The sequence below is a fragment of the Vespula pensylvanica genome, chromosome 5 (genome assembly GCF_014466175.1).
Source record: "Vespula pensylvanica isolate Volc-1 chromosome 5, ASM1446617v1, whole genome shotgun sequence".
NCBI classification, from domain to species: Eukaryota; Metazoa; Arthropoda; class Insecta; order Hymenoptera; family Vespidae; genus Vespula; species Vespula pensylvanica.
In genome coordinates, this window is record NC_057689.1 from 8785466 (window position 1) to 8810284 (window position 24819).

A 24819-nucleotide genomic window follows, 5' to 3' on the forward strand; every position below is an offset into this window, starting at 1 on the left:
ATGAAAATTCAGAATTATTCATTATTTATAATTAATTCAAATCTATTCTTAAATTAAGACTAACATAGTGCTCCTTGGCACTCTAATAATTATTTAGATATTTCTTTTGATAGATACTAGATCGATACATGGCAGATGTAACACTCGAGAAAACTACATCCAATAATGTTAATAATATTGAAAAATAATCGTTTCTTTGTACAAAATTTACTTATAGAAAATTTTTTGTAGATTCAAAATAATAATATAGTGTTCATAAAGAACCGAAGCATAAAACATTATTTTCTCTGAAAGCCAGTCTTTTATTAAACCTAATTATGCATAATATGTTATATATGTCAGTACAGATACATAAACAATAAACACATAAAATTAAGCGTTAAAATTTCTATTTTTACTAGGTAAAAATTTTATTGCATAAAAACGAGATTATCTACGCTCTCAAATTCAAATACATATATTTTTTAATATAATTTTTAGTTTTGTATATTGGTATTCCATTTGAATCTTAACCAATCAATTTTGAATACTTACTTCGCATTTGACCAATGACAGAATAGTAGTAACCATTATTCTTCTTTTATACTGTCGTATTATAACTCTATGTATAGAGAAACGCCGGGCAAATTGACTGTTGGTATTGGAAAGCAACAGAAACCGTTAAAGCTCGAATTTTTGTAATTGTCTGAATACACTTGAATTTGAGAATTACGAAGATAGATCTGTGATGGGTAATTATACGAGTAAGTTTCTTTCTCATGATAGTGTAGAAGAAAATAATACAAATGTGACTGAAACTGTGGAACAATTAAATGTTGTAAAAGAATGTAATTCAATTACTCCATCAACTACGCACAGAAAATTGATGATAGATCCTAGGTCAATTACTGCCGAGATATGTCGAACACCAATAAAGGTAAGATTTTTTAATTAGTACAATGTTCTTTTATAACTATAATAATTTGTATAATTCAATTTATTTTAAAATATGATATAAACTAATTTTATACTTGCTGTCAGTTATTGATAATATTGTATTTTCGTATATAAATGTTCTTCATTATTTTATAATTATACAATAAAAGTAAATAGATAACAAAAATTAATAGATACATTGTACACCATCTAAGAGTACAAGGATGGGGGTTGATGTAATACCAAAACATATGCAGAGAAAACCATATTTAGAAACCAATTTTGATGCAACAATATCACCTCTAACATCAAACAAATATCTGGATCCAAGATCACCAAATATTGATCAACCAAGAACACCAATTTTGGTAAGTTATTTAGATGTAAATCAGTATTATAATTAGTTCTTAACATTTTCTGTCTTAACGAATATCTTATAAATATATATATTAAGATATATTAAATTTGTTATTACTTAGATTGAAAATTTTACAACTTGCGAAACACCAACTATTAAGTTGAAAAATAATGCAAAGATATATAAATCAATGAATCTTACAAATTGTACGAGTTTAGGATTTGATCCAAGATCTCCATCTACAGATTTTGATAGAACTCCAATTCTTATTCAAAAAACAACTAAATACTTAAAAACAGAATCCACAGAAAATTTAGAATTACATAATGAGCCAAATGATCATCAAAAATTTTTGTATTGTGAAACAACATCATCTAATACACCCGAAATACTAGCTTTGGTTGATGAAACATGTGAAGCAATAAAATCTTTGCAATTAAATATTTCTGAAAACACAGATGAATTAGAATTACATGTAAGTGAAAATACTAATCATATTAGTAATGAAGATGATAACAATGATAATGTTTGTAGTGAGAAAAGCTCACAAAATGAAAATATCACAAGAATAAATACTATCAAAATATGGAGAGATTCAGTGTTATCAGAAAGTTTGGTGCAGTCTGAGATTAATGAATATAGTAATCAAGAAAATGACGAAGAAAAATTTTCATGTCCATCTAAAGAAGAAATTGAAGCTATATTTGATGATGATGTAATGAAAGGAAGTACACCAATACCTGAACAATCTAAAATTGAAGTTGAAAATAAAAATGTACAAGATACATTGGAGAACAGAAAGAAAGTGAAAACAAATGGAAAAACTTTCGTACCATATAATTCAAATATAAATGAAACATCAAAGGTAGCAAATTGTGTTATATACAAATATAAATAATATTTCTTATGGTAATAACATTAACTTAATTTTCTTTTTCTCTTTAGAAACGAACACCTCTCAGAAGTAGGTGTAATAATGCTCAATTAGATACAATATTGACTAAATCTCCTCAACATATGTTACAGAATAAAAATTTCAGTAATATAATACAACATGAAAATACACCACCACATAAGAGATCTTATGCAAAATCAAAATTTAAAGGAATTCAATGGGATGTGAATTCCACAGTTATTATTTAAATGATTATATGTAAATATAAAATAAGTTTTAATGTATTTTTATAAATGAAATTGTAAAACCTTTTGTACTATTTGCAGTTAATATATTTATGTTTCATATTTATTGTTGGTTAAGACAAGAAATTCTCTCTTTTCACACTTTTGTAAAGCTGATCGTATTTGAAATTTCATTGTTTGTATAGAACTTTGAAGATCTTGACTTGGTTTCACTAACTGTTTAATACTGAAAAATTAATATTTAATTAATATTATTAATGTTTTAAGCAATATAAATTTGTAAATAAATTTCTCTTTGTCAACATAAAAATAAATTACATTTAACAAATATAATACCTTGAATCTTTTATAACAATTCGTTTCTTAATAGCATCATTATTGGTTATTTTTTTAATAACAATAGTACTTTTTTCTTCCTTATTTGTGTTATTAGATATGTTATTTTTAATATGTTTATCTTTAATATTGCATTTTAGAATAGTACTAGTATCTACGATTGATGGTCTAATGACTTTAACTTTGATATTATCTCTAATAGACTGTCCTTTGTAATTTTTTCTTTTTTTACATTTATCATGATTTTTTATTTCTGCTGATGAATGTCCTGCATCACTTATGTTTCCAGTATTTATTATTTTAGATTGAATTGGTAATACAGTTGTTGCAGTTGAAGTTTCAGTACTTTGAATATTTCTTCTTTCTATTGCTATATTAGATTCATGATTTAATTGTTGATCATTATTAAAAAACGGTTCATTGTAAATAGCTTGATAATCAGTTTGGTTAAACTGATCTGTAGACAAAGGCAGTAAGGTTTTTGTTTGTTCTCCTTGAGATAATTTCCTAATATTATAGATAAAAATATTTTTATGAAATATTAATGCATGATAAATAATTTGACCATGATTATTATTTTATACATACCTATTATATGCACAATCTTGTTTATTACGTTTTAATCGTACAGACACATCTTTATGACGTTGCATAAGTTTTGCTCTTGTTTCTGATACAGATTCCAATTCAGGAGCATAAAAAACATGTAGAATACCACCATAAAAATTCTTCCCATCAAGAAAATGCTTTGCTATTCTGCACAATATATTGTAAATAACGTTGAGTTCTGTTAGTGCTATGCATAAATACAAATTAGATAATTTAAGAAATTAAACATAATTATATTTTCTAAGTATGAACCTTGCACTTCGTATATCTTCATAATGTACATGGTATGCTTCTGTAAATTCTTCTGAAGGATAATTAGAAACTACATGAACTTTTTTTACAGCTCCATAAGGAAAGATAAGTTTTTTTATTTCTTGTTTTAATTGTAATTGTGGTACATCACAAATCATCAAATGTTGTGATTCATCATTAATCGTATATATCTGTTAAGTGGAGGTGATGCATTAGAGAAAATATATGTAAAATGAAAAAAAAAAATTATAATATATATATATATATATATATTACTTTATTTAAAAGTAGTTATAATATATATATATATATATATATATATATATATATATATCATGTTATTTAAAATATGCATAATCCTGCACACACATACACACGCACACACATATATATATTCAAGATCATTTAAAAAAACAAAACCGTATATTAGCTAAAATAATTAATGAAATATTTTTTCTAACAAGTTTGCAGTAGAATTTTCATAAATATTAATATAACAAAAAATATATAGAGTTAACATAACCTAAATGCCCACAACGCACATTTACATAGTATAGTAAAAGGATACATGACGAAGCTACCTTAACTGCAGTCAACTTTTTCCCTTGTCGATAAGGTGGTCGTGTTTGACATAATTTCTGTTGTAAATGATGAGAGAGTTGTGTTATAGCAGGTTCGTTAGACATAGTTTTGTTATTGTATAACCGTATTATCAGCCAGCTCTTACAGTATAAACAATACTATGCTTCGTTCATACATGCATATAATAATCAATCTAAATGGTTCAAGTATTATTTATGGAATGATTTATATATAACTATTTATATATATATATATTATTTATTAAAAAAAATTATGTTTATTAATTATTGTTATTGAAATATTAAAATTAATAAAACAAAATAATAAAATTGTGATGTTCTTTATTAGCCACATAAGAAAATTCCCTAGATTCCATACCGTAATTATAATCTAGGAATAATTTTTTCATGTATACAATGATCTATACAGCTGGATGGGACTGAATGTATGTATGCACAGTCCATGACGATCATGGTGTATACGAATGGTATCCACGAATCGTCAGATATTTGTTAAAATGAAAGTTTACCCGCGTCGAATACCGCGGTACGCGTTGTAGAATAATTTTTAACGTTTTCCTTATGACATTATCTTAACGTTTCATTAAAAAACAAATCGTTACATGACGAATTTTTTTCTGAAATAGTATAAACGAAGACTAACTGAAGAATTCTTTAATGTCAGTGGGCTTGAGAACGAACTGAAAGTAAATACACATTCTGTTGATCAGTCACTTTTACGTTGCGAATTTTAATTTCGTGAAACACATTTGTTTGTTTGCTATTCTGTTAAATCTTGCCAATCATTTTATACAAAAACAATAAAGTCAAATTCAAAGAGATGATATATAAAATTGGTTTTTAATTGATACAGATAACTAAAGTTGACAGTTGCTTGTTTCTATCTATAGAAGTGTTTTGTATATCTCAAAATTTCACAGATCTGTACAACTGCATGACTTACAACTATTTAAGTTATAGATGTGATACTCGCAATTATTTTTTTGTAGAAAATTGTATTTACCTGATAATCGTAAATGTATTCAGTAAGTGTATAATACATTTTTTTCAGTATTTCTTATTTTACTTGACTAATTTCAAAACTAGTACATGTTTATTATTATTTATTTCTTAATTATAATGTCTTGTACAAAAATAGTTACTGAATATCAAATGAATAAACTGTGATAAAATATGACTATTTAATAGTTTTACTTTTCTAATATTAATTTCTATTTTTAGGTAAAGGTAGTATAGTAGAAGCAGAGCTGCTGCAGGTACTTTCGATACTTGTGGTGGTCGGTGAATGGTGTTGCAGATAGACTCGGTGTGGGGCTGGGCGTCACCCCCACTGCGCCTCCAGCTAGCTGGAGGGACCAGGGGTGCCTCAGGGAGAGCAGGGGCAAGTGTCCCATCCTCACAAAGGATGGGTGACATGGTTGTAGAACGTGCTACTTCTCCAGCACGTTTAAGTCATACATCGGAAAAACATCCCCGTGCTATGCTTACTGAACTAAATGTTCTTCGTCGTCATAGAGAATTATGTGACGTTGTTCTTAACATTGGTTCTAGGAAGATATTTGCACATAGAGTCATTCTTTCTGCTTGCAGTCCATATTTCAGGTAATTGTGTTTTTTATTTCAAATATTAAAAATAAGTAATAAAAAATACAAAACATATGTTATATTTGTTTGAATATTACTACAGAGCTATGTTTACTGGAGAATTAGCAGAATCTCGTCAGACTGAAGTTACAATACGTGACATAGACGAATTGGCAATGGAATTACTCATTGAATTTTGTTATACTTCGCACATCATTGTCGAAGAAGCAAATGTCCAAACTCTCCTTCCAGCAGCGTGCCTTCTTCAGCTAGCAGAAATTCAAGATATATGCTGTGAATTTTTAAAACGACAATTGGATCCATCAAATTGTTTGGGTATAAGAGCTTTCGCAGATACTCATTCGTGTCGAGAACTTTTACGTATTGCTGATAAATTTACTCAACATAATTTTCAAGAGGTAATTTTTGACAAACTTCAGTAAAATGATAAATATTTGATAATTTATTAAATATTTCAAATTGTTTAAATATTTCAACAGTATAATATTTTTTCTGTTTTTATATAGGTAATGGAAAGTGAAGAATTTTTGTTATTACCTGTTGGACAATTAGTTGATATTATATCATCGGATGAATTAAATGTACGAACAGAAGAACAAGTTTTCAGTGCTGTAATGAATTGGGTTAAATATAATGTAACAGAAAGAAGGCAACACTTGGCACAAGTTTTACAGCATGTGCGGTTGCCACTTCTCAGTCCAAAATTTTTAGTAGGCACTGTAGGATCGGATTTATTAGTTCGTTCAGATGATGCATGTAGAGATTTAGTTGACGAAGCAAAAAATTACTTATTATTGCCACAAGAAAGACCATTGATGCAAGGACCCAGAACACGTCCTAGAAAGCCTACAAGAAGAGGAGAAGTATTATTTGCTGTTGGTGGTTGGTGTTCCGGTGATGCTATTGCAAGTGTCGAAAGATTTGATCCTAATACTGGAGATTGGAAAATGGTTGCACCAATGAGTAAACGAAGATGTGGTGTAGGAGTAGCAGTTTTAAATGAATTATTATATGCTGTTGGTGGACATGATGGACAAAGTTATTTAAATAGTATAGAAAGGTATGATCCTCAAACAAATCAATGGTCGTGTGATGTTGCACCTACAACATCTTGTAGAACAAGTGTAGGTGTTGCTGTCTTGGATGGCTATCTTTATGCAGTAGGTGGTCAAGACGGAGTACAATGTCTTAATCATGTTGAAAGGTAGATGACTTTTTATTTTATTTACAATATTATACAATGCAAATATACTGCTATTATTTATTATACATAATTCATTAAATGATTTATTTAAATTAAGAAATAGGCGAAAGATTATTATTTGAAATATAAAAAACATTATATATTTATATAAGATATATTATATATATATATTTCAGGTATGATCCTAAAGAAAACAAATGGTCAAAAGTATCACCAATGACTACAAGAAGATTAGGAGTAGCTGTTGCCGTGCTTGGCGGTTATTTATATGCTATCGGCGGGTCCGATGGACAATCGCCTTTGAATACTGTAGAAAGATATGATCCTAGACACAACAAATGGTCTCAAGTATCCCCAATGTCTACAAGACGTAAACATTTAGGCTGTGCAGTATTTAATAATTTAATTTATGCTGTGGGAGGACGCGATGATTGCATGGAGCTATCCAGTGCAGAAAGATATAATCCTCACACAAATTCATGGAGTCCTATAGTAGCCATGACTTCAAGAAGAAGCGGAGTAAGTCTACTTGTGCATTTACTTTAAATGCATTTCATTTTAATGCATCAAGATCACCTTATTGTTTCAATTTTTTTTATTGACCCACGTTTTGAAACAGGTTGGTTTAGCAGTAGTGAATGGTCAATTGTATGCAGTAGGTGGATTCGATGGAACAGCATATCTAAAAACAATTGAAGTATATGATCCAGAACAAAATCAGTGGAAACTATGTGGTTGTATGAATTATAGACGACTTGGTGGAGGTGTGGGAGTTATGCGAGCTCCACAAACTGAAAACTATATTTGGTAGCTCAGGCTACCCTCTTCAGCCCAAACGGCTGAAATGCCAGTGACTCCTCTTACGCCGGTAACTCCTGTTACACCTGTAACTCCCCCTGCTCCAATATCGGTTCCTATTGTTATAACTAATTCTAGAAAACGATACCGTCGTTCAATGAGCATTATATAAAAAGAAATTTGCATTTTACAAACAGATTTTGCCTTTCTGCCGATGAAGTCTATTTCTTAATGAAATATTTTCTATAAATATTTTAAATCATAATTTATATCAGGGACCGAAATTGATATCGAAAATGTTAGTATACATGTTTATTTGTATCAAAAAACCACATTCTATGATACTGGATTGTATCAAATTGTTATAATAATGAGTCCACTTATAGAAATCAAAGATGCCTCAAACAATATCAATATTAATACATGATGTAATAAGATTTAGAATTATATTATAGATTCATTGAAAATCGGTTCCTGATAGAGAATATTATTTTATTACTTATTCTAATTTAATTACTAATATATACATCATTATATGGACTTACTCTGCAGAGATTATCGGGATATTTTGGAAAAACATTTCTAAAATTTAAAATGGATCTATTTTGGAACAAAATGTTCAAAAATATTGAGATATTATTTTGTATTTCTAATTAATTGGTATCAATGTATTTCTTATATGAAGATTTATATTTCATTCTTACCTCTGCAATATAATCCAGTATTGCTTCTTATATTTGACTTTTTTCAATGTTGCTGTCATGCCAATTGTCAGTCCTTTATAATAGCAATAATTGTATATATATTGGATAAATTTGTTAATGCCAATAATCTGTGCATACTATAACAAATTTGATTATTTGAAGTGATATTTAATAGATTTTTTGCTTTTTAGTAGTTATTTTAAGAAACTACCAAAGTAAATGTATATTTCTTTTTCTCTCTTCTTTCTTTTTGTTTTTTTTTTCTTTTTTTTTATTTATGAGACTGACTGATCAATTTATGTAATTATCAAGTTGTTGTTAAATTGATTTTTTGTCATAGTTACATCATTCATCACAATTTGATAAAAATGCTTAAACATTGGATGTTTACTTGAAATTTAATCATAACATGCAACTATCATTCTAAATATATAACTATCTTTATATTTTATTATTTTTATTTGTTGTATAATATCCAATCATACATACTGTGTATAGATTTACTATCTTTTATTTTTACGTTAAAGTTATACTATCAGTTTTAAACACAATTTGTAATATAGATCCTTCAATTTAACAAATCAAAGATATCAAGTAGGAAAAAAACATTTTTAATTTAAATATTAAGTTTTATATTATTTACAATCAGTTACTGCCTTTTTCTTAGTTGATTGAATACAATATTACTTTATAAGTTTTCATATAAAATTGATTTGTATTTGGATATGTAATAAAACATACAGATTCCAGTCTTAGAGATAGTATTAAATTACTGATGTGCATTTAATTTATTTTACAAAAAATACTCAAGTTTTTTATTACGGATAAAGAAAGATATATCCAAACAATGGTAAAAACATGCACAATTTAATTGGATTATTAAGCTTCCATTTAATTATAAATAAAAAAATTAATCATTTATCTTTTTTAGATTACATTTCTATTATAGTGAATTTATTTATTAATAATTTTTTTTGTATATATAGATGAATATGCAAGGGAACTAAAACAATACATTTTATAATAAACAATGCACATTTGAAGTGTGCTTAACACCTTTTATGTTATTAAGATTACAAAATGCAAAAAAATAATCATCAAGTCATGAGTTTCATTACACAAATATTATCAGACAGTACATTTTTTTAAAAACACATTCTTGTTTTATTTTAAGTAGATAATGTATCACACAACACTTTAAAAACTTTGTATGAATTTCAAATGTATATAATAACAAAGACACCAAAATATATGCTCATAGAGCAACACAGTTTTCAAAAGTGAATATTAACATAGCTGTATTGATGGAATTCTTTTATCAATTTTCATAACATTCAGAAAATACAGAAAAGGCACTATAATAAATTCTTTTATTCTAAATGCATATAAAAGTACTATTAATGTACAAAATGGTGATAGGGATCATTAAGAAACAATTTCATATTGTAACTTATGTGATAATAATCTAATAAGAAACAGCAAATTTGGCTGAATATAAGCAATATTTTACTAATCATGACAAACGTTAATTGTTACTTTATTTATTTGAGTAAAAAATTTATAAAAAGAATTCGACTATTATATAAATAAATAATTAAATAAATAAACATATGAAAATATCAAAATTTTCTCTGGTTCTGTTACATATATGAGATTGTTGTGGAAAGCAGGATGCATGTCTAATATAAAAATATTGAAATAATATAATGTAGCATTTCAGATAAACCTATTGATATATATATATATATATATATATATTATTATATTATTCTCCATTAATTTTTTTTATATAACATTCTCTATGAACACATGAAAAACTGCCAGTCATAGCATATTTTTTAATTAGTTTGTAAATCAAAAGAATTCATTATATAGAATGTAAGTTATATTCGCACGTGCATTGTTTGCTAACGTGCCTGATTGAGAACACACCAATACAATTCTGTTAACAGATTTATATATTTCAAATGGTACAAATTACTATAAAATAATAAAATTATAGCTATATATACCACAAAATGCTGTGTTTCTCCAAATTATAAATTGATAAATAGATATATTGTATGATAATCTGCAAAGATATATTTAGTATTTAATTAATAAATATAACAAATACTTTTTTTTTAAGGAAATGAATATAATTATGAATCAATATTTCATTAACTTATACTCATTCGTTAATTCTTTAATTTGTAAAATTATTTTATTACACACATTTATTTCTTCAATCATGTCAGAAATATATATTGAAAGTTATATCTTACATACAATTTGCAAAATAATGTTCACTAAGCAAGACTGGCCTAGGTTTAAGATTTTAAAAAATATTAACATACATAAGACACACATATTTCCATTAGAACATTTATCAGTAATTACATGCATCAATTTGTTTATAGAAAAATATAGAATTTAAATTTATTGAAAGATGGTTTCATGAATAAACATGAGAATGTGAGAATGTTACAAAAATGTCAATTCTATTATAATCATTTTAATTGTCAATATCCTATCCTCTCCTATTATTATATAAAGTTATAAAAGTAACATCGTTTATTTTATTTTATAATTAAAGAAATATTTGGTGAATATAAATAATGCAATTAAAATATTATTATTACTAAGGCATTGTTTTTTGTGTATAATATCAATATGCTTAATATTTAATATATATATTATACGTAACATTCTAATACATTATTTTCAAATCTCTAATATATTTTTTTTAAATATATCTTACATTTCATGTAAAAAAAAAAAAAAAAAAAAAAAAATTTAATGATTTTTATTTACGCAACATAGTTGTATATGTTATATTATGTTATATGATTATAATAACTATTACAATCAATAATATTAGAGAATTGTAATATATAAGAAAATTCTAATGACAAAATAGAGGAAATGCTACCCAAAATAACAAAGTTAACAAAACGCATTTCTTAGGGATGTAAAAGAAACATAGATAGACAACTGCAGAATAAAATAAGTGTACAGTGTAAGCAACGCTATCTATATACAATTTTTTTTTCTTTTTTCTTTTTTTTTTTAATATCTATTTTATTTGTTGACCATCTTATTATTTTCATTTTATTTCAGTGTATCCTTTTTGAAACTAAATGAAATTTAATAGTTGAGAACACTTTTAATATTTTATGCTTTAGAAACTTTAGACATAATGTTTTTACTATGAAGTTGTGATAATATTGATCATAAGAAAGTAATGTTATTTTAATATATTTATAATTATATTTAGATACTTTGGAAAATGAAATTTTTGTTTAAACAAGAATAAAATTTATAAATAATTAGATTTCAATTCATTTTTGAAATTGTGAAATATTTAGCTGGTAAAATATTTAATTCCTTGTTCTTATCATTTTTATTATGAACATAATAGCTCAAACAGTAAATAGAAGTATAAACTGATCACTTAATCTATTAAAATGCTATAAAACTGATATAGCATTTTCTACAAATGTTCATTGATTATTCTTACACATCTTGGCTGAATACATTTTTAAAAGGACTTATTAATTGAGGAGTAAAATATATAATTAATTCATATTTATTTAATATATTCATTTATATACCAAGATCTAATAATTTCAAATTGAATTTATTTGTGAATATTATAAATTACTATAAGAAGTATATCATCATTTAATTTTTACCAGTTTCTACTGGTGTAACGAATGTAGATGGCAGAGTTACGCCATTTGAAGAAGGTTATTGTATTATATGAATTCAAGTTGGATAAACGAGGTGTGCGCAGCCATTGCAGGAAATCTTTACTCATTTTTGAACTAACATTTGTTTCAAATGCCGTTTATTTTGCCAATTTTTTTTAAGCTTTCAACCATAGCGATAGCAAACGCTGTGTTGTTGTATCTTTTGGAAGATAAAGCCAATAAGAAGAAGATGGCGGAAACAGAAGAGTTAGAGGTAAGTAAAGTATTAAACAGTGAAAAGTTGTTCCAACACACTGGAATACAAGTCAATGATCTGCATCGCTGGGCTACTCATGTTGCCCTCTTGTAGTTTCAATTATTACTTTGATTGCATATTTTGTATACTCACACGAAGTATTGTTGGATAAAAAAAATAGTTTCTAGTCGCGTACTGTATTCGTAATATTGTAATTATTGTACAAATATGGTAGAATCAAACATTATTGATGGAAGGTAATTGTAAGTAATGGAAGTTAAATATTGAATATATTTTTGTTCATTACTGACAGCTAACCCAAAATTTCCACTTTTCAGAATGTAGTTTTATCGCAATCTATATATAAATTTACCACAGACCTTAATTATTATATATTCACTGTTTTATGGTACTTTATTCTAATAATATTTGCTTATTAAAATTGAATGGTGTGTGTATGCGTGTGCGTGCGTGTGTGTGTTAGTAGAATATAATAACATATATATATATATATACACACAGATGGTGATAAGGATAAGAGCTTATAACCCATAAAATATATTTGGTGTTGCAAAAATTAATATACTATTGTAAAACTATAATATAATATTTTTAATAATAATCTTTTGTTATACAGATTTCTTGCTTTTAATTTTCAATACTGCAAAGTTGTATAATATAAATAATTTATTCTTTACTTTTTTAATTTTTTAAAAATTAATTTTTACTTTTTCCGAATAAATATGATGTTATAATTTATTTAAAATTTAGTAAGAATTATATTATTAAATTGTACAATGTCAAATATATTATTTTCTATTTCACATGAAAGTTTTGAAATGTAAACGCATGTACATGATTTGATTTTTATTACAGAATATGGTATTAAGTTTCCGAGTATCTGAGCTTCAAATGCTTTTGGGTTTTGCTGGTAGAAATAAGTCCGGCAGAAAAAACGAATTACAAACAAGAGCATTAGAATTATTACGTCTCAGATCACATCCGGTCCAGCTTAAAATACGAGAATTATACAAGACGATACAGTAAGTAAACATATATAAACATAAATAATATATTTCAATATCAATATCGATTTTATATTCTTTTGATGATTTAATTATTATTATTGATAGTACTTGAATTTGTTGTAAACTTTTCGAGTTATTATAAGAACATAAAAGTAAACTTTATTAAAGAAAAAATTAAAAATACTACTAGCAAATAACCCAAATATTATATTGTATTGTATGTTTTATCATTGTGTAGTATGTTTTATTCATTTTAAATAATTAGTGACTTATTCTTTCATAATTTCAGAGAGAAATTTATTGATATTAAATTAATAATAATTTTTTTTTAATTAATTATTCAAGTATAACAAATAGTGTACATGCGTTCATATATGTTTGATATAATTTAATTTATAAATATTGTTATATATATATTAGAAAATATATAATTCTATTAATTTATATAGAGCTGATCAATTAGCAGCACATCAAATGTATGTTCAAACTGATGGAACTGGAGATACTCAAATTGATCAAAGTATGCATTCTAGAAGTTATTATACAAGGTAAATGCGTTAATTGTTCTCTTAAATAAAATATTTTAAATGTTATTAATGTAATGTACTTACATAAAATTCTTATAGACAAACTATCGGACAACAACAACAAACACAAAGTTCAGTTGCTTCTGAGAAAGAACTTCCACCTGCACATCAAGCATCTTTACCTAAAAATCCTAGAACTACTCCTGTATATCAGTCTGCAGGTTACACAAGTGTAGCACCACAAGTAAAATATTATTATATATATTATATATTATTTTATTATAATCTACATTAACTAATTTAAATTTAATATTTTAGAGAACAAATGCAACATACAATCCATATCCATACGCACCGAAAGTGTTACCAGTACCATTACAAATACCGTCAGGGCAATATCCTGTTCATCCAGATGTCAAATTGAAAAAATTACCTTTTTTTGATTTATTAGCAGAATTATTGAAACCATCTAGTTTAATGCCACAAGGATCAGTAAGAGTACAAGAAAATACGTTTATGTTTCATTTAACACCACAACAGTCAACTGATATAGCTAGTTCTCGAGATTGTCGCGCAGGAAGCAAAATGGATTACATGGTACAGGTAAATTACTTTATTTCAAACATATATAAATTATTAACATCATATTAAATTTTTATTTTATTTTATTTTGGAATATAATATATAGGTACAGATGAGGTTTTGTTTACAAGAAACGTCATGTGAACAAGAAGATTATTTTCCACCAAATATCGTTGTAAAAGTTAATGGAAAACTCTGTCAATTACCCGTAAGTAAAGCTAAATTTTTTATTATTAAAACAATTTTGACAACTATATAATTAATATATATAAATAATAGTTAGCATTTATTAATAAATTATAATATTATTAAAAAAATATGATAACTAATAGATCTAATAATTAATTGTATCTATTTAGAATCCTATACCTACAAATAAACCTGGTGTAGAACCAAAAAGACCTCCTAGACCAGTAAATATTAGTCCTTTAATTAAATTGTCACCTACTGTGGGAAATCAAATTCATGTTTCTTGGTCATCCGATTATGGCAGACGATATGCAATTGCCGTGTATCTTGTAAGGAAACTTTCGAGTGCAGAATTATTAACAAGACTAAAGAATAGAGGTGTTAGACATTCTGATTACACCAGAGGGTTAAGTAAGTAAATATATTATGAACCTATTCTCATACTAATATTTTTTCTTTATTGTATATTTTAATTTTCATATTTTTTATAATCTTTAGTAAAAGAAAAACTCAATGAAGATGCAGATAGTGAAATAGCTACTACATCACTCAGAGTATCGTTAGCTTGTCCTTTGGGAAAAATGAGAATGAATACACCATGTCGTGCATCAACATGCTCACATTTACAGTGTTTTGATGCTTCTTTATTTTTACAAATGAATGAACGAAAACCAACTTGGAATTGCCCAGTATGTGATAAACCTGCTCTACATGACAATCTTGTTATTGATGGGTATTTTCAAGAAGTTCTAAATTCTAAGAAATTATTACCTGATGTTAATGAGATACAATTGCTTCAAGATGGTTCTTGGGAAAATTTAGTACTAAGAAAAGAGAAAGATAGGGATAAAACTGAAACAAAAGTGGCAACTAATTTACAAGATCGTAAAATAGATGTGGACACAGTAGAACTTGGTAAGATATGACAATAAATTACATGAAAGGTACAATATATCTTGTTTCATATATTATTTTTATATATTTATTTAGATGAAAGCAGTCCTACTATACCAGTATTAAAGGAGAAGAAACGTACAGTTGTCATTGATTTAATATCGGATAGCGATGAAGATGACGAAGATTCCGTACCAAGTCAAAGTACAAAAAAAAAAACTAGAAGTTCCACTCCTCCCAAAAAATCTCAAACAAGTTCTATAAGCAGTACAAGTGAATCACCAGATTTAATGATAATCGATCTAGAATGATTTTCTTTACAAGAAAAATAATAGGAATTCAACATTCAATGAGGAATTTCTTTGCTCTCTGATGTGATCATCATCAACTTCACATATAATATGAAAAAAAAGAAATATTCAAAACATTGTTTTTAGTATAATTTTAACTATAAAAGTATTCATTAATCAGATCCACATATTACTAAAATTATTACTTGTTTAAGCATTCCTTTACTTTATTACTTGGTGTACAATTTATTTCATTATAAAAACTCATTGCCGAATAACTTTATTATCATTTCTATATTCCAAATACTTAAAGGCTAAAAATATACTTTTTCACTGTAAAACAGCGAAAAAAGTTGTATATTGTATAAAAAAATAAACTTATCTTTCTATAAGCGACAATTTTCTTTAGTGGGATATAAAATCTATTAAAATAATGTATAACATGTAAACTATTTATTTGCATCGAAAGCAAGCAGTGTATGTAATACATATACGCAAACTTATTTCATTATTTACGTACATCGTCGTATACATGCAAATTCGTATTTATATCTGTTTTTCATCTATTAATTACTAATAAAGATTTACAATTGTATATTTTAATATTGTAAACCTTTCTCTAATAAATGTATGATTTTATCATAGGTAATTAAATTATTCAATTTAAAAGATTTATAAATTAATATTCATTTTTGGATTAGACTAATAATATGGTTAATACATATCTATGTATTGACTCTTATGTTAATGAGATTATGGCTCTTAGAATTTAATGTCTCTTAGAGTTTAGTAGCAAGTTCATGTTGAGGTGGATGTTGAGGCAAAAGCATTTTACGTAATGATATTGTAGATAGTCGTTTGTCCACAGCTTCTCTTGTATCATATAAGCTGGGAGCTTGGCATATAATAATAAGTGTACCAAAGAAACATGCTAATGTAAATACCCATAGAAAGAATCTATCTAAAACCATTGCAACAAATTTCCAGTCTTCTATCACCTATAAATACATATCCATATAAAACATTTATATTATCCATTACAAAAAAGATTATATAATAATATAACACAATAATTTTACTTCATTGTCTTTATCTGCATCTTTTATATGTTGCGCAATAAAAGAAATCCCTTTAAGGGCTGATATCACATCTGGAGACAAATATCTGGACATCGTATTTTCACTGTCAGTAACTATAACAATATTTCAATATTAATTAATGTTAAGTAGCTCATAATATTTTTATAGTATAAATGGGAAGAGTAACTGAATAATATAAGATTTAAACGAATATTGACTCTGTTATAACATACCAGATGCATGAGGAATATCTCTAGCATCATCCTCTCTTATATTTTTGTATGTGGATGTGACATTTTCAAATCCATCTGTGCCTTTCAATTCTAGTGGATAATCACTCACACTGTTGCAAAGTTAAATCAATCATTTATATTTTACAATTAGAAAGTATTAAGTATATCTTTTATATAAAAATAATAGAATTTATTGGCACAAACATACCTGGAATCAATTTCATTAGTATATCCACTATCCATATATTCATCCTCATTTTCAGGAGTATATGGAGTTCTACGCATCCTTAAAATTGTTGGCATCCAATTTAAAAATACTTGTCTTACCCAGGGTGACATACTGTGTGTTGAGGGGGATCTAAAATAATTTATTAATTTATATGTGCAATTATTGGACTTATTTTACTTTAATTTAATTTTGTTACCTAAAATAGACATTTAGAACACATACGGTAATCCAAATGGATAAAGTCACTAATATCATTGTAAATAATAAATATTTTCCAAGCAGAGGTATAGCCAATGAAGTTGGTGGAATTATTTCAGCTAGTAGTAAAAAGAAAACGGTCAAAGACAGAAGAATGGAAGAACATAACGAGACCTGGAGAATAGTACATATAAAGAATTGTAGTTTATACGTAACATTTAGAGATATAAATTTACATAACTATTTTATGAACTTACTTTTTCACCAGAATCACTTGGAAGATAGAAAACTAATACCGTAAGAAAAGTGATACCCACACATGGAATTATAAGATTAACAGTATAAAACAAAGTTTTCCTTCGCATTGTAATATTAAAGGTAATATCTGCATCATTAAATAGAAGATTAAAGTAATATGACTCTTAACTTAATTACCTTACTTAATATTAATTGCTTTGTCAATAAAATAGATTGAATAGTAAAGAGAGTTTTTTTACCAGAATATGGTTCTTCGCAACAAGGATAGTATTCTTCATTACGAGCTGCAGGGACTTCAAGAATATCCCATTCAACTGATAAATAAAAATCAGTCAGATCTATACCAATTTTTACCAAATTGCTACCAGATTCTTGTAACATATGCTTCAGATCAACCTGTTTGTAAGGATCACATGTAAAAAATTAATTCAAAATTAATCTAGATATATTAATATGTGAACAAGATAAATTTAACATTTATTAAACTTTATAACCTGGGCTCCATTATAGGTCCATGAACCAAATTTCATAACACAGGATTGTTCATCAAAGGGGAAATATTCTACATTAATTTCGCAGGATGATTTGTAAATGGCTGGTGGTTTCCAAAACACTTCACCTGTATATTTTAGTGTAGCTTTTGTCATAAGTGTTACTTCATAATTTCCATCAGCACTGTCAAATAATAATACTTTATAAAATCAACTTCTTATGTTCTATATTTTGTCCTCTATTATAAAAAATAAATATGGTGTTTTGTCATCTATTATAAAAAATAAATATAACTATAAAAATTACAACATAATCTAAAATTCTGGATTAATTAAATAAAGGATTATATCTTTCATATTATTTACTTATTATATAACACAATGTCTGGGAGCCATATATTTTCAGAAGGCACATATATCATTTCAACGCCACCATATTCTTCTGGATCCCACTGTAATTTGTAGTCAAACCATCTCTATTGAAAAAATAATAATTAATTGTAGAATATATAATAAACAATAAATTATAATTGAATGATTATTGTGCAAATATACTTCACCTGCTCTACCCAGACATTAGTTATCATCACTTGATTTTTCAGGTTCTGTAAAATGTTGATATCAATAAAAAATATAAATATATTTACTTATCTTCAAATGCATTATTTTTTAATTATCCTGTATAACTTGAAGATCATTTAATGTTATACCATCTCGATGAGTTGTGATAGTTTTAATCCCAGCCATACTGTCAAAGTCTCTGTGTTATTAATGACTGGTCGAATAAGTCTATTATAATTTGATAATAAATCATCATAAAGTCGCTTTGTATCTGGATTTGCTTCAAATGTTCTCATAACTACTGTACCTGGTACAAAAATTAATTTCTTAATATTATTTTGTTCTACAATTATATCCAATAAATAACATTATCTATAAGAATATAATAAATACTGTTTGCGACAAGATTCCTTTTTGTACTTAATAAATTTAGAAACTGACCATTCACAATGCTGAAAACATTAAACACGATAAATGCAAGTATTCGCATCTTACAGACTTTTGGCACGTACGGGTGTAAATGGGTGGGGTACTTGTGAACACAAAATATAAAACTTATAATTAACGGCAGTTTTAGAATTAAACTTAATTTATACAAAATAAAGCTAATTATAAAATGTGCAATATTAGAAAAAAGTAAATGTGATAAGCAGAACACGTATATCTCGTAAACTACTGCAAATGCAGTCGTGCTTTCAGATCGATATCCGAAGTTAGCGCCATTAACGTTACTTGTAAAGAGAAGTCAGCGATTGGATATAGCAATTCATATGGCAAATTCAAATCAATTCAAATTATGGCGCGAACATGAACTATGTACTTCTTTATAGTAGGCAAATTGAAACTGAAAACTACCAAGTTTTATCGTGCATAATACATTGAAATTTCACCTCTATAAACTTCTACCCAATCTTTTTAAAGAATAAATACGAAATAAAGAAATTTAAATACACGCAAAAATGTGGTGATACATCTTGTGCGGTGAACTTATACAATTGTTTAAAGAATACATTAAAGAATATTTTAACATTGACTTTTTATATAGTATTTAAATAAACAAACAAATAATTATATTTTTGATAATTTCATCTGTATAAATGGCAACTGTACGATATACGCAGGAAGAAATAGAAAAGAAACGTTTGGAAGCATTACAAAGAAAACAACAAATTCAATCAAAAGTAAAATCACCATTTGATCCAGGAAAAGTACAACGAAACCAAAACAAACCTATAAAAAGTTTTTCACAAAGTACAAGTAGTTTTCAACGTCCTATTACTGATCCTATACTCAGATCTGAACCAAACAATTCTCGGATTGGGCCTATGCGGACATATAAAACAAATAATAGATATACACCTATGACACCACAGAAGTTTTTTGGTATTAATTCTGTTATAACAGGAAAATGCTATATGATTACTAATGAAAGATTTGCGATAGAAACATCATCTTATTTATCATCTGTAATCGAAGTATTTAAAACGGTGGACAGTAGAATATATGGTAAATTGTATAAAATATTTAAATATATAATGTATTATATAATATTTATAACGATTAATAATTACAAATAATAAAAAGAAGTTATATTTTAGACATAAAGACAAAGATATGGAATTTTCATCTGAAAGATTATGATAATTTAATAAAGAAGCTATTAGAATTAAAATCTAATTTTTCGATAATACAAATACCAAAATCTGTTCTTCAGGTATTAATTTTATTATAAAGACATTATTTGTAAAAAATCAGTTTGATATTTTTATATTTCTAGATTTTCCAAAAAAACTTAAATTCATCCAATGACATATCTTCCATTGATTTGTCACCAATAGATGCAACATTGAGAGATATGTTAATGCCTTTTCAACAAGAAGGTATCTGGTAAATATTGTATAATATTTTTTATAACCAAAGTTTATAATCCATTTATATTAAAAAAATTTGGTAGATTTAAATTTATGTTTTGTATTATGGTATTTCAAATATTTCTTATTTTTTAGTTACGGTATTTCAAAAAATGGTTGTTGTATAATTGCTGATGATATGGGACTGGGAAAAACATTGCAAGCATTGGGAATAGCATATTATTTTAAAGATAGTTGGCCTTTGTTAATCGTAACACCATCTTCTGTTAGGTAAGAAATTAAAAAATATTAATTTAAGTGAATTTTAAAAATAAATAAATTAAAATAAATAATACTTGTATCTGTTTATAATTTTTATAGGTATCAATGGTCTGAAGCTATTTATAATGTTTTACCATCTATACCTGCACATTATGTTCATCAATTTATCAATACTAAAGACTTTATCGATGATGTAAAAATTGTTATAGTATCTTATGATATATTGGTAAGGGCAGTAGAAATATTTAAAAGGCGTGGTTTTGGATTTGTCATTTTGGTATGTACTAGAGTAAATATATTATTAAATATAAAGTGCATTTTAAAAATTTTATTATATCAATTAAAATACAAAAATGTCTCTACAGGATGAATCTCATATTTTAAAAAACAATAAGACTGCTAGATTTAATGCTGTACAAAGCGCTGTATCTAGTGCACGACATATAATTTTACTTAGTGGAACACCAGCCTTGTCTCGTCCAATAGAATTGTATACTCAGATTAATCTTGTGTTTCGCAATTTTATGGGGTAAGTATTAAACTTAAATATGACATACGAATGAAATATAATTTATATACAATTTTAATACAATGCTTCACTTAGATATCAAGAATATGGAATTAGATATTGTGCAGGAGAAAAAAAACTTTTTGGATGGGATTTTACAGGATCATCAAATATGCAGGAATTACAATTACTACTAAAATCCACATGTATGATTAGACGATTAAAAACTGATGTGTTAAATCAGTTACCAACAAAAACAAGGTGATACATATATATATATATATATATATATATATATATATATATAATGTGTATTTATTTATCTATACTTATGGAAAAATTCAAAGATAAGTGATTTTTAGGAAGGTCATTATATTGAATCCAGCTCTTATAAAAGTTGGTATAAAAGAAATGGAAGATATATCTAAAGAGTTAGAGAAAAAAGTTTCAAGTGGTCTAGAACATCATAATGCACTTCTTCAGTATTATAATAAATCAAGCTTTGTAAGATTGAAAGCTGTATGGTAAAAACATTATTCATTTGTTTTATTATGTTTGATGTACTGCACATGTAATATCACTTTATTTTTTAATATTTTTATTATAATGTTCCAGTAAACATGTCACTCAACTGTTTGAAACTAAACAGAAATGTCTTATTTATGCTCACCATCAACATGTTTTAGATGCAATATGTGATATTGCAGAATCTATGGAAATAGGGTAATTGTTAGTACTTTTAAATGAAACTTGTGTCTTTTTACTTTTATTCATAAAGTAAGAATAATTTTATAGATATATTAAGATCGATGGAAAGACTAATTCAAATAGAAGAAAAGATTTGGTCAATAATTTTCAAAACAATACAAATTGTTTGGTAGCTATTTTATCTATAACTGCTGCAAATGCTGGTATTACGCTAACAGCTGCACAACTGGTAGTTTTTGCAGAATTATTTTGGAACCCTGGAGTATGTTATTATTTATTATTTTTAATTATGTATATCAAATTCTATTTGAAATAATTTTTAATATTAATAATTTATGATTTCTTAATAAATAATGTTTCAAATTTAGATCTTATGTCAAGCAGAAGATAGAGTACACCGAATTGGACAAGACAGTAATGTTGTTATCCAATATTTAGTGGCAAAACAAACGGCTGATGATCATTTATGGTCATTAATACAAAGAAAGATAAATATTCTATGCCAAGCTGGTTTTAATCAAAATATTCTCATGGACGAAGCGGAAGTGACAAATCAAGTATTACAAGAAAATGATCAGTTAAAAATAGATTTCTTCATGGAAAAAACCCCAGAGAAAAACTTGAAATCAGATGATAAGATGGATATAAGTGACGAAATAAATGAAGATAAATCATTAAAGAATAATGAACAAAAAAGAGAAGAAGAAACTCCTATTAAAGATATTAAAGAATTACTAAATGTAGATGAAGAAGATCTGCAAAATTGTGATTGGAATTTTTCATGAATAGAATGTAAGATTACACTGATTGAGACAGTTATTTGAATAGAACAAAAAAGTTATAATGGATACAATCGATTTTACGTTTATAACAGATTTACGTTAATAATTATATTTTTTTAATGATAATACAGTATTATATCTAAGTTTAATAAAATGTAATGCAAATGATAATTCAATCTTAATTTTTTCTAAAGAATTGTGTGTGTGTGTGTGTGTGTGTGTGTGTGTGTGTGTGTGTGTGTAATGTAACACACATACACACATAATGTAATGCAAATAATAGTTTAATATTTTCTTCTAAAGAATTATATATAAAATATATATAACGAATTACATATATACATGGATTATAATAAAATAGAGAAACAATATCAACTGAGCATATTTCTAAGTTTCTAATGGCAACGATGCGTTTATTGGTTTAATCGCATCGAATTTTATTTATAAAATGTTTACCAGAATGAGAAGATTATTTTTGGTTCACATAATTGATATAATATTTTTTAACGGTTGCATCAAATATCATAAAAAAAGAGTAGATTTATCCTTTATATTATCGTTTGATAAGAATTTTATATAATAATATATCGAAAAAACTTTTATATCCGCAAAGGTGGCAGGTACAATAAAATATTTTAAAACACTCGTTTAAAAATATTACATCGTAAAAATTAGTAATAATGGTACGTCGAAAATCTTGGCCAAGGTTAGTAAATTTTTCTAGCGAATATAAGCAGTAATATTTTCACAGATATTAGAATAGATCTTTAAAAACAAAGAACGGAAGAAATATAAATTTCGATGATATTTTTCTGATGAAATGGATGCCAAGTTTTTTTTTTTTTTTTTTTTTTCTTTTCATTCGTTTTATTCTCTCTCTATTTTTTGTATTATCACTACTATGTCGAATGTCACTTTACAATCTTAATCTGTTCTTTTCTTGCGTGTTTACAAAAACAGAAACAAAAGAAAAAGGACAGATAAGAAGATGCGGCTATATCTATTTAATTACCATTGGATATAATATTGAAGTAATTCATTTTATTAATTTAGATCAAACATTATGCGTTTGCGAGTCGATTCTTCTACGACCAGTGAAGAGTCTGCAGTAATAAGATCACATGCATCTTCTTTACTATGATTATATTTAAATTATCTATGAATAAAGAATCTCAAATTGAAATTATTATTTTAATAGCGACCGAGAGTACGTCGAAATATACCACGACGCAGAAGACTTGCATTAAGGAATATTATATATCTTCAAAACACAACGCATCTTCTTATACCGAGAGCACCGTTTATTCGTTTAGTTAGACAAATTTTTATAGAATTATATTCCACAATTTACAGGTATTCATCTTCATTCATACTTCAAATATTTTCAAATCTACAAAACTGATCAATGATACGAAGAAAATAAGAATGTTTTCTATCATATTCTTATAGAATACAATTGGTCGCACTAGAAGCATTACAAGAGGCGTTAGAAATGTATATGATACAATTTTTCGAAGATTCATTGTTATTGACTAACCATGCGAAGCGTGTAACACTTCAAAAGGATGATATGTTATTGAACCGACGATTAAGAGGTCGAACTGACATTATCAACAAATGAAATAAAGTAAAACTCGTTATCGACTGTAAATTTATGTCTTCTTCACACTTTTGTTTACT

At 26.4% G+C, this 24819-nt stretch overlaps 7 protein-coding genes across 12 annotated transcripts; 5 read left to right on the forward strand and 2 right to left on the reverse strand.

Annotated features, from left to right (window-relative positions):
* Positions 1-49: 49 nt before the first annotated feature.
* Positions 50-2519, forward strand: LOC122629476. Its single transcript, XM_043812918.1, has 4 exons — positions 50-916; positions 1110-1283; positions 1395-2138; positions 2219-2519. Exons 1-4 carry the CDS (start codon positions 728-730, stop codon positions 2414-2416), a joined length of 1305 nt encoding a protein of 434 aa, XP_043668853.1. The 5' UTR covers positions 50-727; the 3' UTR covers positions 2417-2519.
* LOC122629477 lies at positions 2483-4412 on the reverse strand. 2 transcript variants are annotated; one of them, XM_043812919.1, is made up of 5 exons: positions 4192-4412; positions 3611-3801; positions 3338-3505; positions 2750-3256; positions 2483-2639 (listed from the first exon to the last, which is right to left on the reverse strand). In XM_043812919.1, the coding sequence occupies exons 1-5, from the start codon at positions 4294-4296 to the stop codon at positions 2504-2506; spliced, it is 1107 nt and encodes a 368-aa protein (XP_043668854.1). In that variant the 5' UTR covers positions 4297-4412; the 3' UTR covers positions 2483-2503. The 2 variants fall into 2 exon arrangements, with proteins under 2 accessions (XP_043668854.1, XP_043668855.1); XM_043812920.1 differs by having other exon boundaries at positions 4179-4354.
* Positions 4413-4629: 217 nt separating this feature from the next.
* On the forward strand, positions 4630-10995 carry LOC122629397 (kelch-like protein diablo). Of its 2 annotated transcripts, none has more exons than XM_043812782.1 (6): positions 4630-5237; positions 5434-5814; positions 5900-6215; positions 6324-7021; positions 7198-7540; positions 7641-10995. In XM_043812782.1, exons 2-6 carry the CDS (start codon positions 5498-5500, stop codon positions 7830-7832), a joined length of 1866 nt encoding a protein of 621 aa, XP_043668717.1. In that variant the 5' UTR covers positions 4630-5237; positions 5434-5497; the 3' UTR covers positions 7833-10995. The 2 variants fall into 2 exon arrangements, with proteins under 2 accessions (XP_043668717.1, XP_043668716.1); XM_043812781.1 differs by having other exon boundaries at positions 4630-4898.
* Positions 10996-12228: 1233 nt separating this feature from the next.
* On the forward strand, positions 12229-16563 carry LOC122629729 (E3 SUMO-protein ligase PIAS1). 4 transcript variants are annotated; one of them, XM_043813499.1, is made up of 9 exons: positions 12229-12468; positions 13327-13493; positions 13928-14026; positions 14105-14249; positions 14324-14602; positions 14694-14795; positions 14947-15187; positions 15275-15691; positions 15767-16563. In XM_043813499.1, the coding sequence occupies exons 1-9, from the start codon at positions 12346-12348 to the stop codon at positions 15979-15981; spliced, it is 1788 nt and encodes a 595-aa protein (XP_043669434.1). In that variant the 5' UTR covers positions 12229-12345; the 3' UTR covers positions 15982-16563. The 4 variants fall into 4 exon arrangements, with proteins under 4 accessions (XP_043669434.1, XP_043669433.1, XP_043669435.1 ...); XM_043813498.1 differs by having other exon boundaries at positions 12230-12468; positions 14324-14608; XM_043813500.1 differs by lacking the exon at positions 12229-12468 and adding an exon at positions 12504-12713 and having other exon boundaries at positions 14324-14608.
* On the reverse strand, positions 16392-19859 carry LOC122629731 (acetylcholine receptor subunit beta-like 2). The gene is made up of 12 exons (XM_043813502.1): positions 19403-19859; positions 19159-19316; positions 19009-19053; positions 18815-18924; positions 18452-18632; positions 18197-18353; positions 17957-18084; positions 17698-17873; positions 17481-17630; positions 17273-17382; positions 17040-17152; positions 16392-16958 (listed from the first exon to the last, which is right to left on the reverse strand). The coding sequence occupies exons 1-12, from the start codon at positions 19497-19499 to the stop codon at positions 16740-16742; spliced, it is 1644 nt and encodes a 547-aa protein (XP_043669437.1). The 5' UTR covers positions 19500-19859; the 3' UTR covers positions 16392-16739.
* LOC122629728 (SWI/SNF-related matrix-associated actin-dependent regulator of chromatin subfamily A-like protein 1) lies at positions 19821-23315 on the forward strand. Its single transcript, XM_043813497.1, has 11 exons — positions 19821-20515; positions 20608-20723; positions 20787-20896; positions 21016-21150; positions 21241-21418; positions 21507-21670; positions 21746-21910; positions 22012-22173; positions 22265-22372; positions 22445-22619; positions 22726-23315. Exons 1-11 carry the CDS (start codon positions 20107-20109, stop codon positions 23140-23142), a joined length of 2139 nt encoding a protein of 712 aa, XP_043669432.1. The 5' UTR covers positions 19821-20106; the 3' UTR covers positions 23143-23315.
* LOC122629411 (histone H3.3-like) lies at positions 23201-24790 on the forward strand. The gene is made up of 4 exons (XM_043812795.1): positions 23201-23220; positions 23815-23845; positions 24338-24492; positions 24589-24790. The coding sequence occupies exons 1-4, from the start codon at positions 23201-23203 to the stop codon at positions 24758-24760; spliced, it is 378 nt and encodes a 125-aa protein (XP_043668730.1). The 3' UTR covers positions 24761-24790.
* The last annotated feature ends 29 nt before the right edge of the window (positions 24791-24819 follow it).

What these genes read in the sequence shown, in the direction of transcription:
- LOC122629477 (XM_043812919.1), bottom strand. Translation starts at nt 4,296, where the DNA reads ATGTCTAACGAACCTGCTATAACACAACTCTCTCATCATTTACAACAG. An exon ending in GAAGATATACGAAGTGCAAG is followed by an intron (nt 3,506 to 3,610) that starts GTTCATACTTAG and finishes TATATTGTGCAG; the next exon opens with AATAGCAAAGCATTTTCTTG. An exon ending in CAAGATTGTGCATATAATAG is followed by an intron (nt 3,257 to 3,337) that starts GTATGTATAAAA and finishes CTATAATATTAG; the next exon opens with GAAATTATCTCAAGGAGAAC.
- LOC122629397 (XM_043812782.1), top strand. Translation starts at nt 5,498, where the DNA reads ATGGTGTTGCAGATAGACTCGGTGTGGGGCTGGGCGTCACCCCCACTG. An exon ending in GCTTGCAGTCCATATTTCAG is followed by an intron (nt 5,815 to 5,899) that starts GTAATTGTGTTT and finishes ATATTACTACAG; the next exon opens with AGCTATGTTTACTGGAGAAT. An exon ending in TGACTTCAAGAAGAAGCGGA is followed by an intron (nt 7,541 to 7,640) that starts GTAAGTCTACTT and finishes GTTTTGAAACAG; the next exon opens with GTTGGTTTAGCAGTAGTGAA.
- LOC122629411 (XM_043812795.1), top strand. Translation starts at nt 23,201, where the DNA reads ATGGATACAATCGATTTTAC. An exon ending in ATGGATACAATCGATTTTAC is followed by an intron (nt 23,221 to 23,814) that starts GTTTATAACAGA and finishes CGTAAAAATTAG; the next exon opens with TAATAATGGTACGTCGAAAA. An exon ending in TTATATTCCACAATTTACAG is followed by an intron (nt 24,493 to 24,588) that starts GTATTCATCTTC and finishes ATATTCTTATAG; the next exon opens with AATACAATTGGTCGCACTAG.
- LOC122629729 (XM_043813498.1), top strand. Translation starts at nt 12,346, where the DNA reads ATGCCGTTTATTTTGCCAATTTTTTTTAAGCTTTCAACCATAGCGATA. An exon ending in ACACAAGTGTAGCACCACAA is followed by an intron (nt 14,250 to 14,323) that starts GTAAAATATTAT and finishes TTAATATTTTAG; the next exon opens with AGAACAAATGCAACATACAA. An exon ending in AAATGGATTACATGGTACAG is followed by an intron (nt 14,609 to 14,693) that starts GTAAATTACTTT and finishes TATAATATATAG; the next exon opens with GTACAGATGAGGTTTTGTTT.
- LOC122629728 (XM_043813497.1), top strand. Translation starts at nt 20,107, where the DNA reads ATGGCAACTGTACGATATACGCAGGAAGAAATAGAAAAGAAACGTTTG. An exon ending in GTTTTGGATTTGTCATTTTG is followed by an intron (nt 21,419 to 21,506) that starts GTATGTACTAGA and finishes ATGTCTCTACAG; the next exon opens with GATGAATCTCATATTTTAAA. An exon ending in CAGTTACCAACAAAAACAAG is followed by an intron (nt 21,911 to 22,011) that starts GTGATACATATA and finishes AGTGATTTTTAG; the next exon opens with GAAGGTCATTATATTGAATC.
- LOC122629476 (XM_043812918.1), top strand. Translation starts at nt 728, where the DNA reads ATGGGTAATTATACGAGTAAGTTTCTTTCTCATGATAGTGTAGAAGAA. An exon ending in TATGTCGAACACCAATAAAG is followed by an intron (nt 917 to 1,109) that starts GTAAGATTTTTT and finishes AAAAATTAATAG; the next exon opens with ATACATTGTACACCATCTAA. An exon ending in ATATAAATGAAACATCAAAG is followed by an intron (nt 2,139 to 2,218) that starts GTAGCAAATTGT and finishes TTTTCTCTTTAG; the next exon opens with AAACGAACACCTCTCAGAAG.
- LOC122629731 (XM_043813502.1), bottom strand. Translation starts at nt 19,499, where the DNA reads ATGCGAATACTTGCATTTATCGTGTTTAATGTTTTCAGCATTGTGAAT. An exon ending in GTTCTAAATGTCTATTTTAG is followed by an intron (nt 17,631 to 17,697) that starts GTAACAAAATTA and finishes AAATTATTTTAG; the next exon opens with ATCCCCCTCAACACACAGTA. An exon ending in ATGCAGATAAAGACAATGAA is followed by an intron (nt 16,959 to 17,039) that starts GTAAAATTATTG and finishes ATGTATTTATAG; the next exon opens with GTGATAGAAGACTGGAAATT.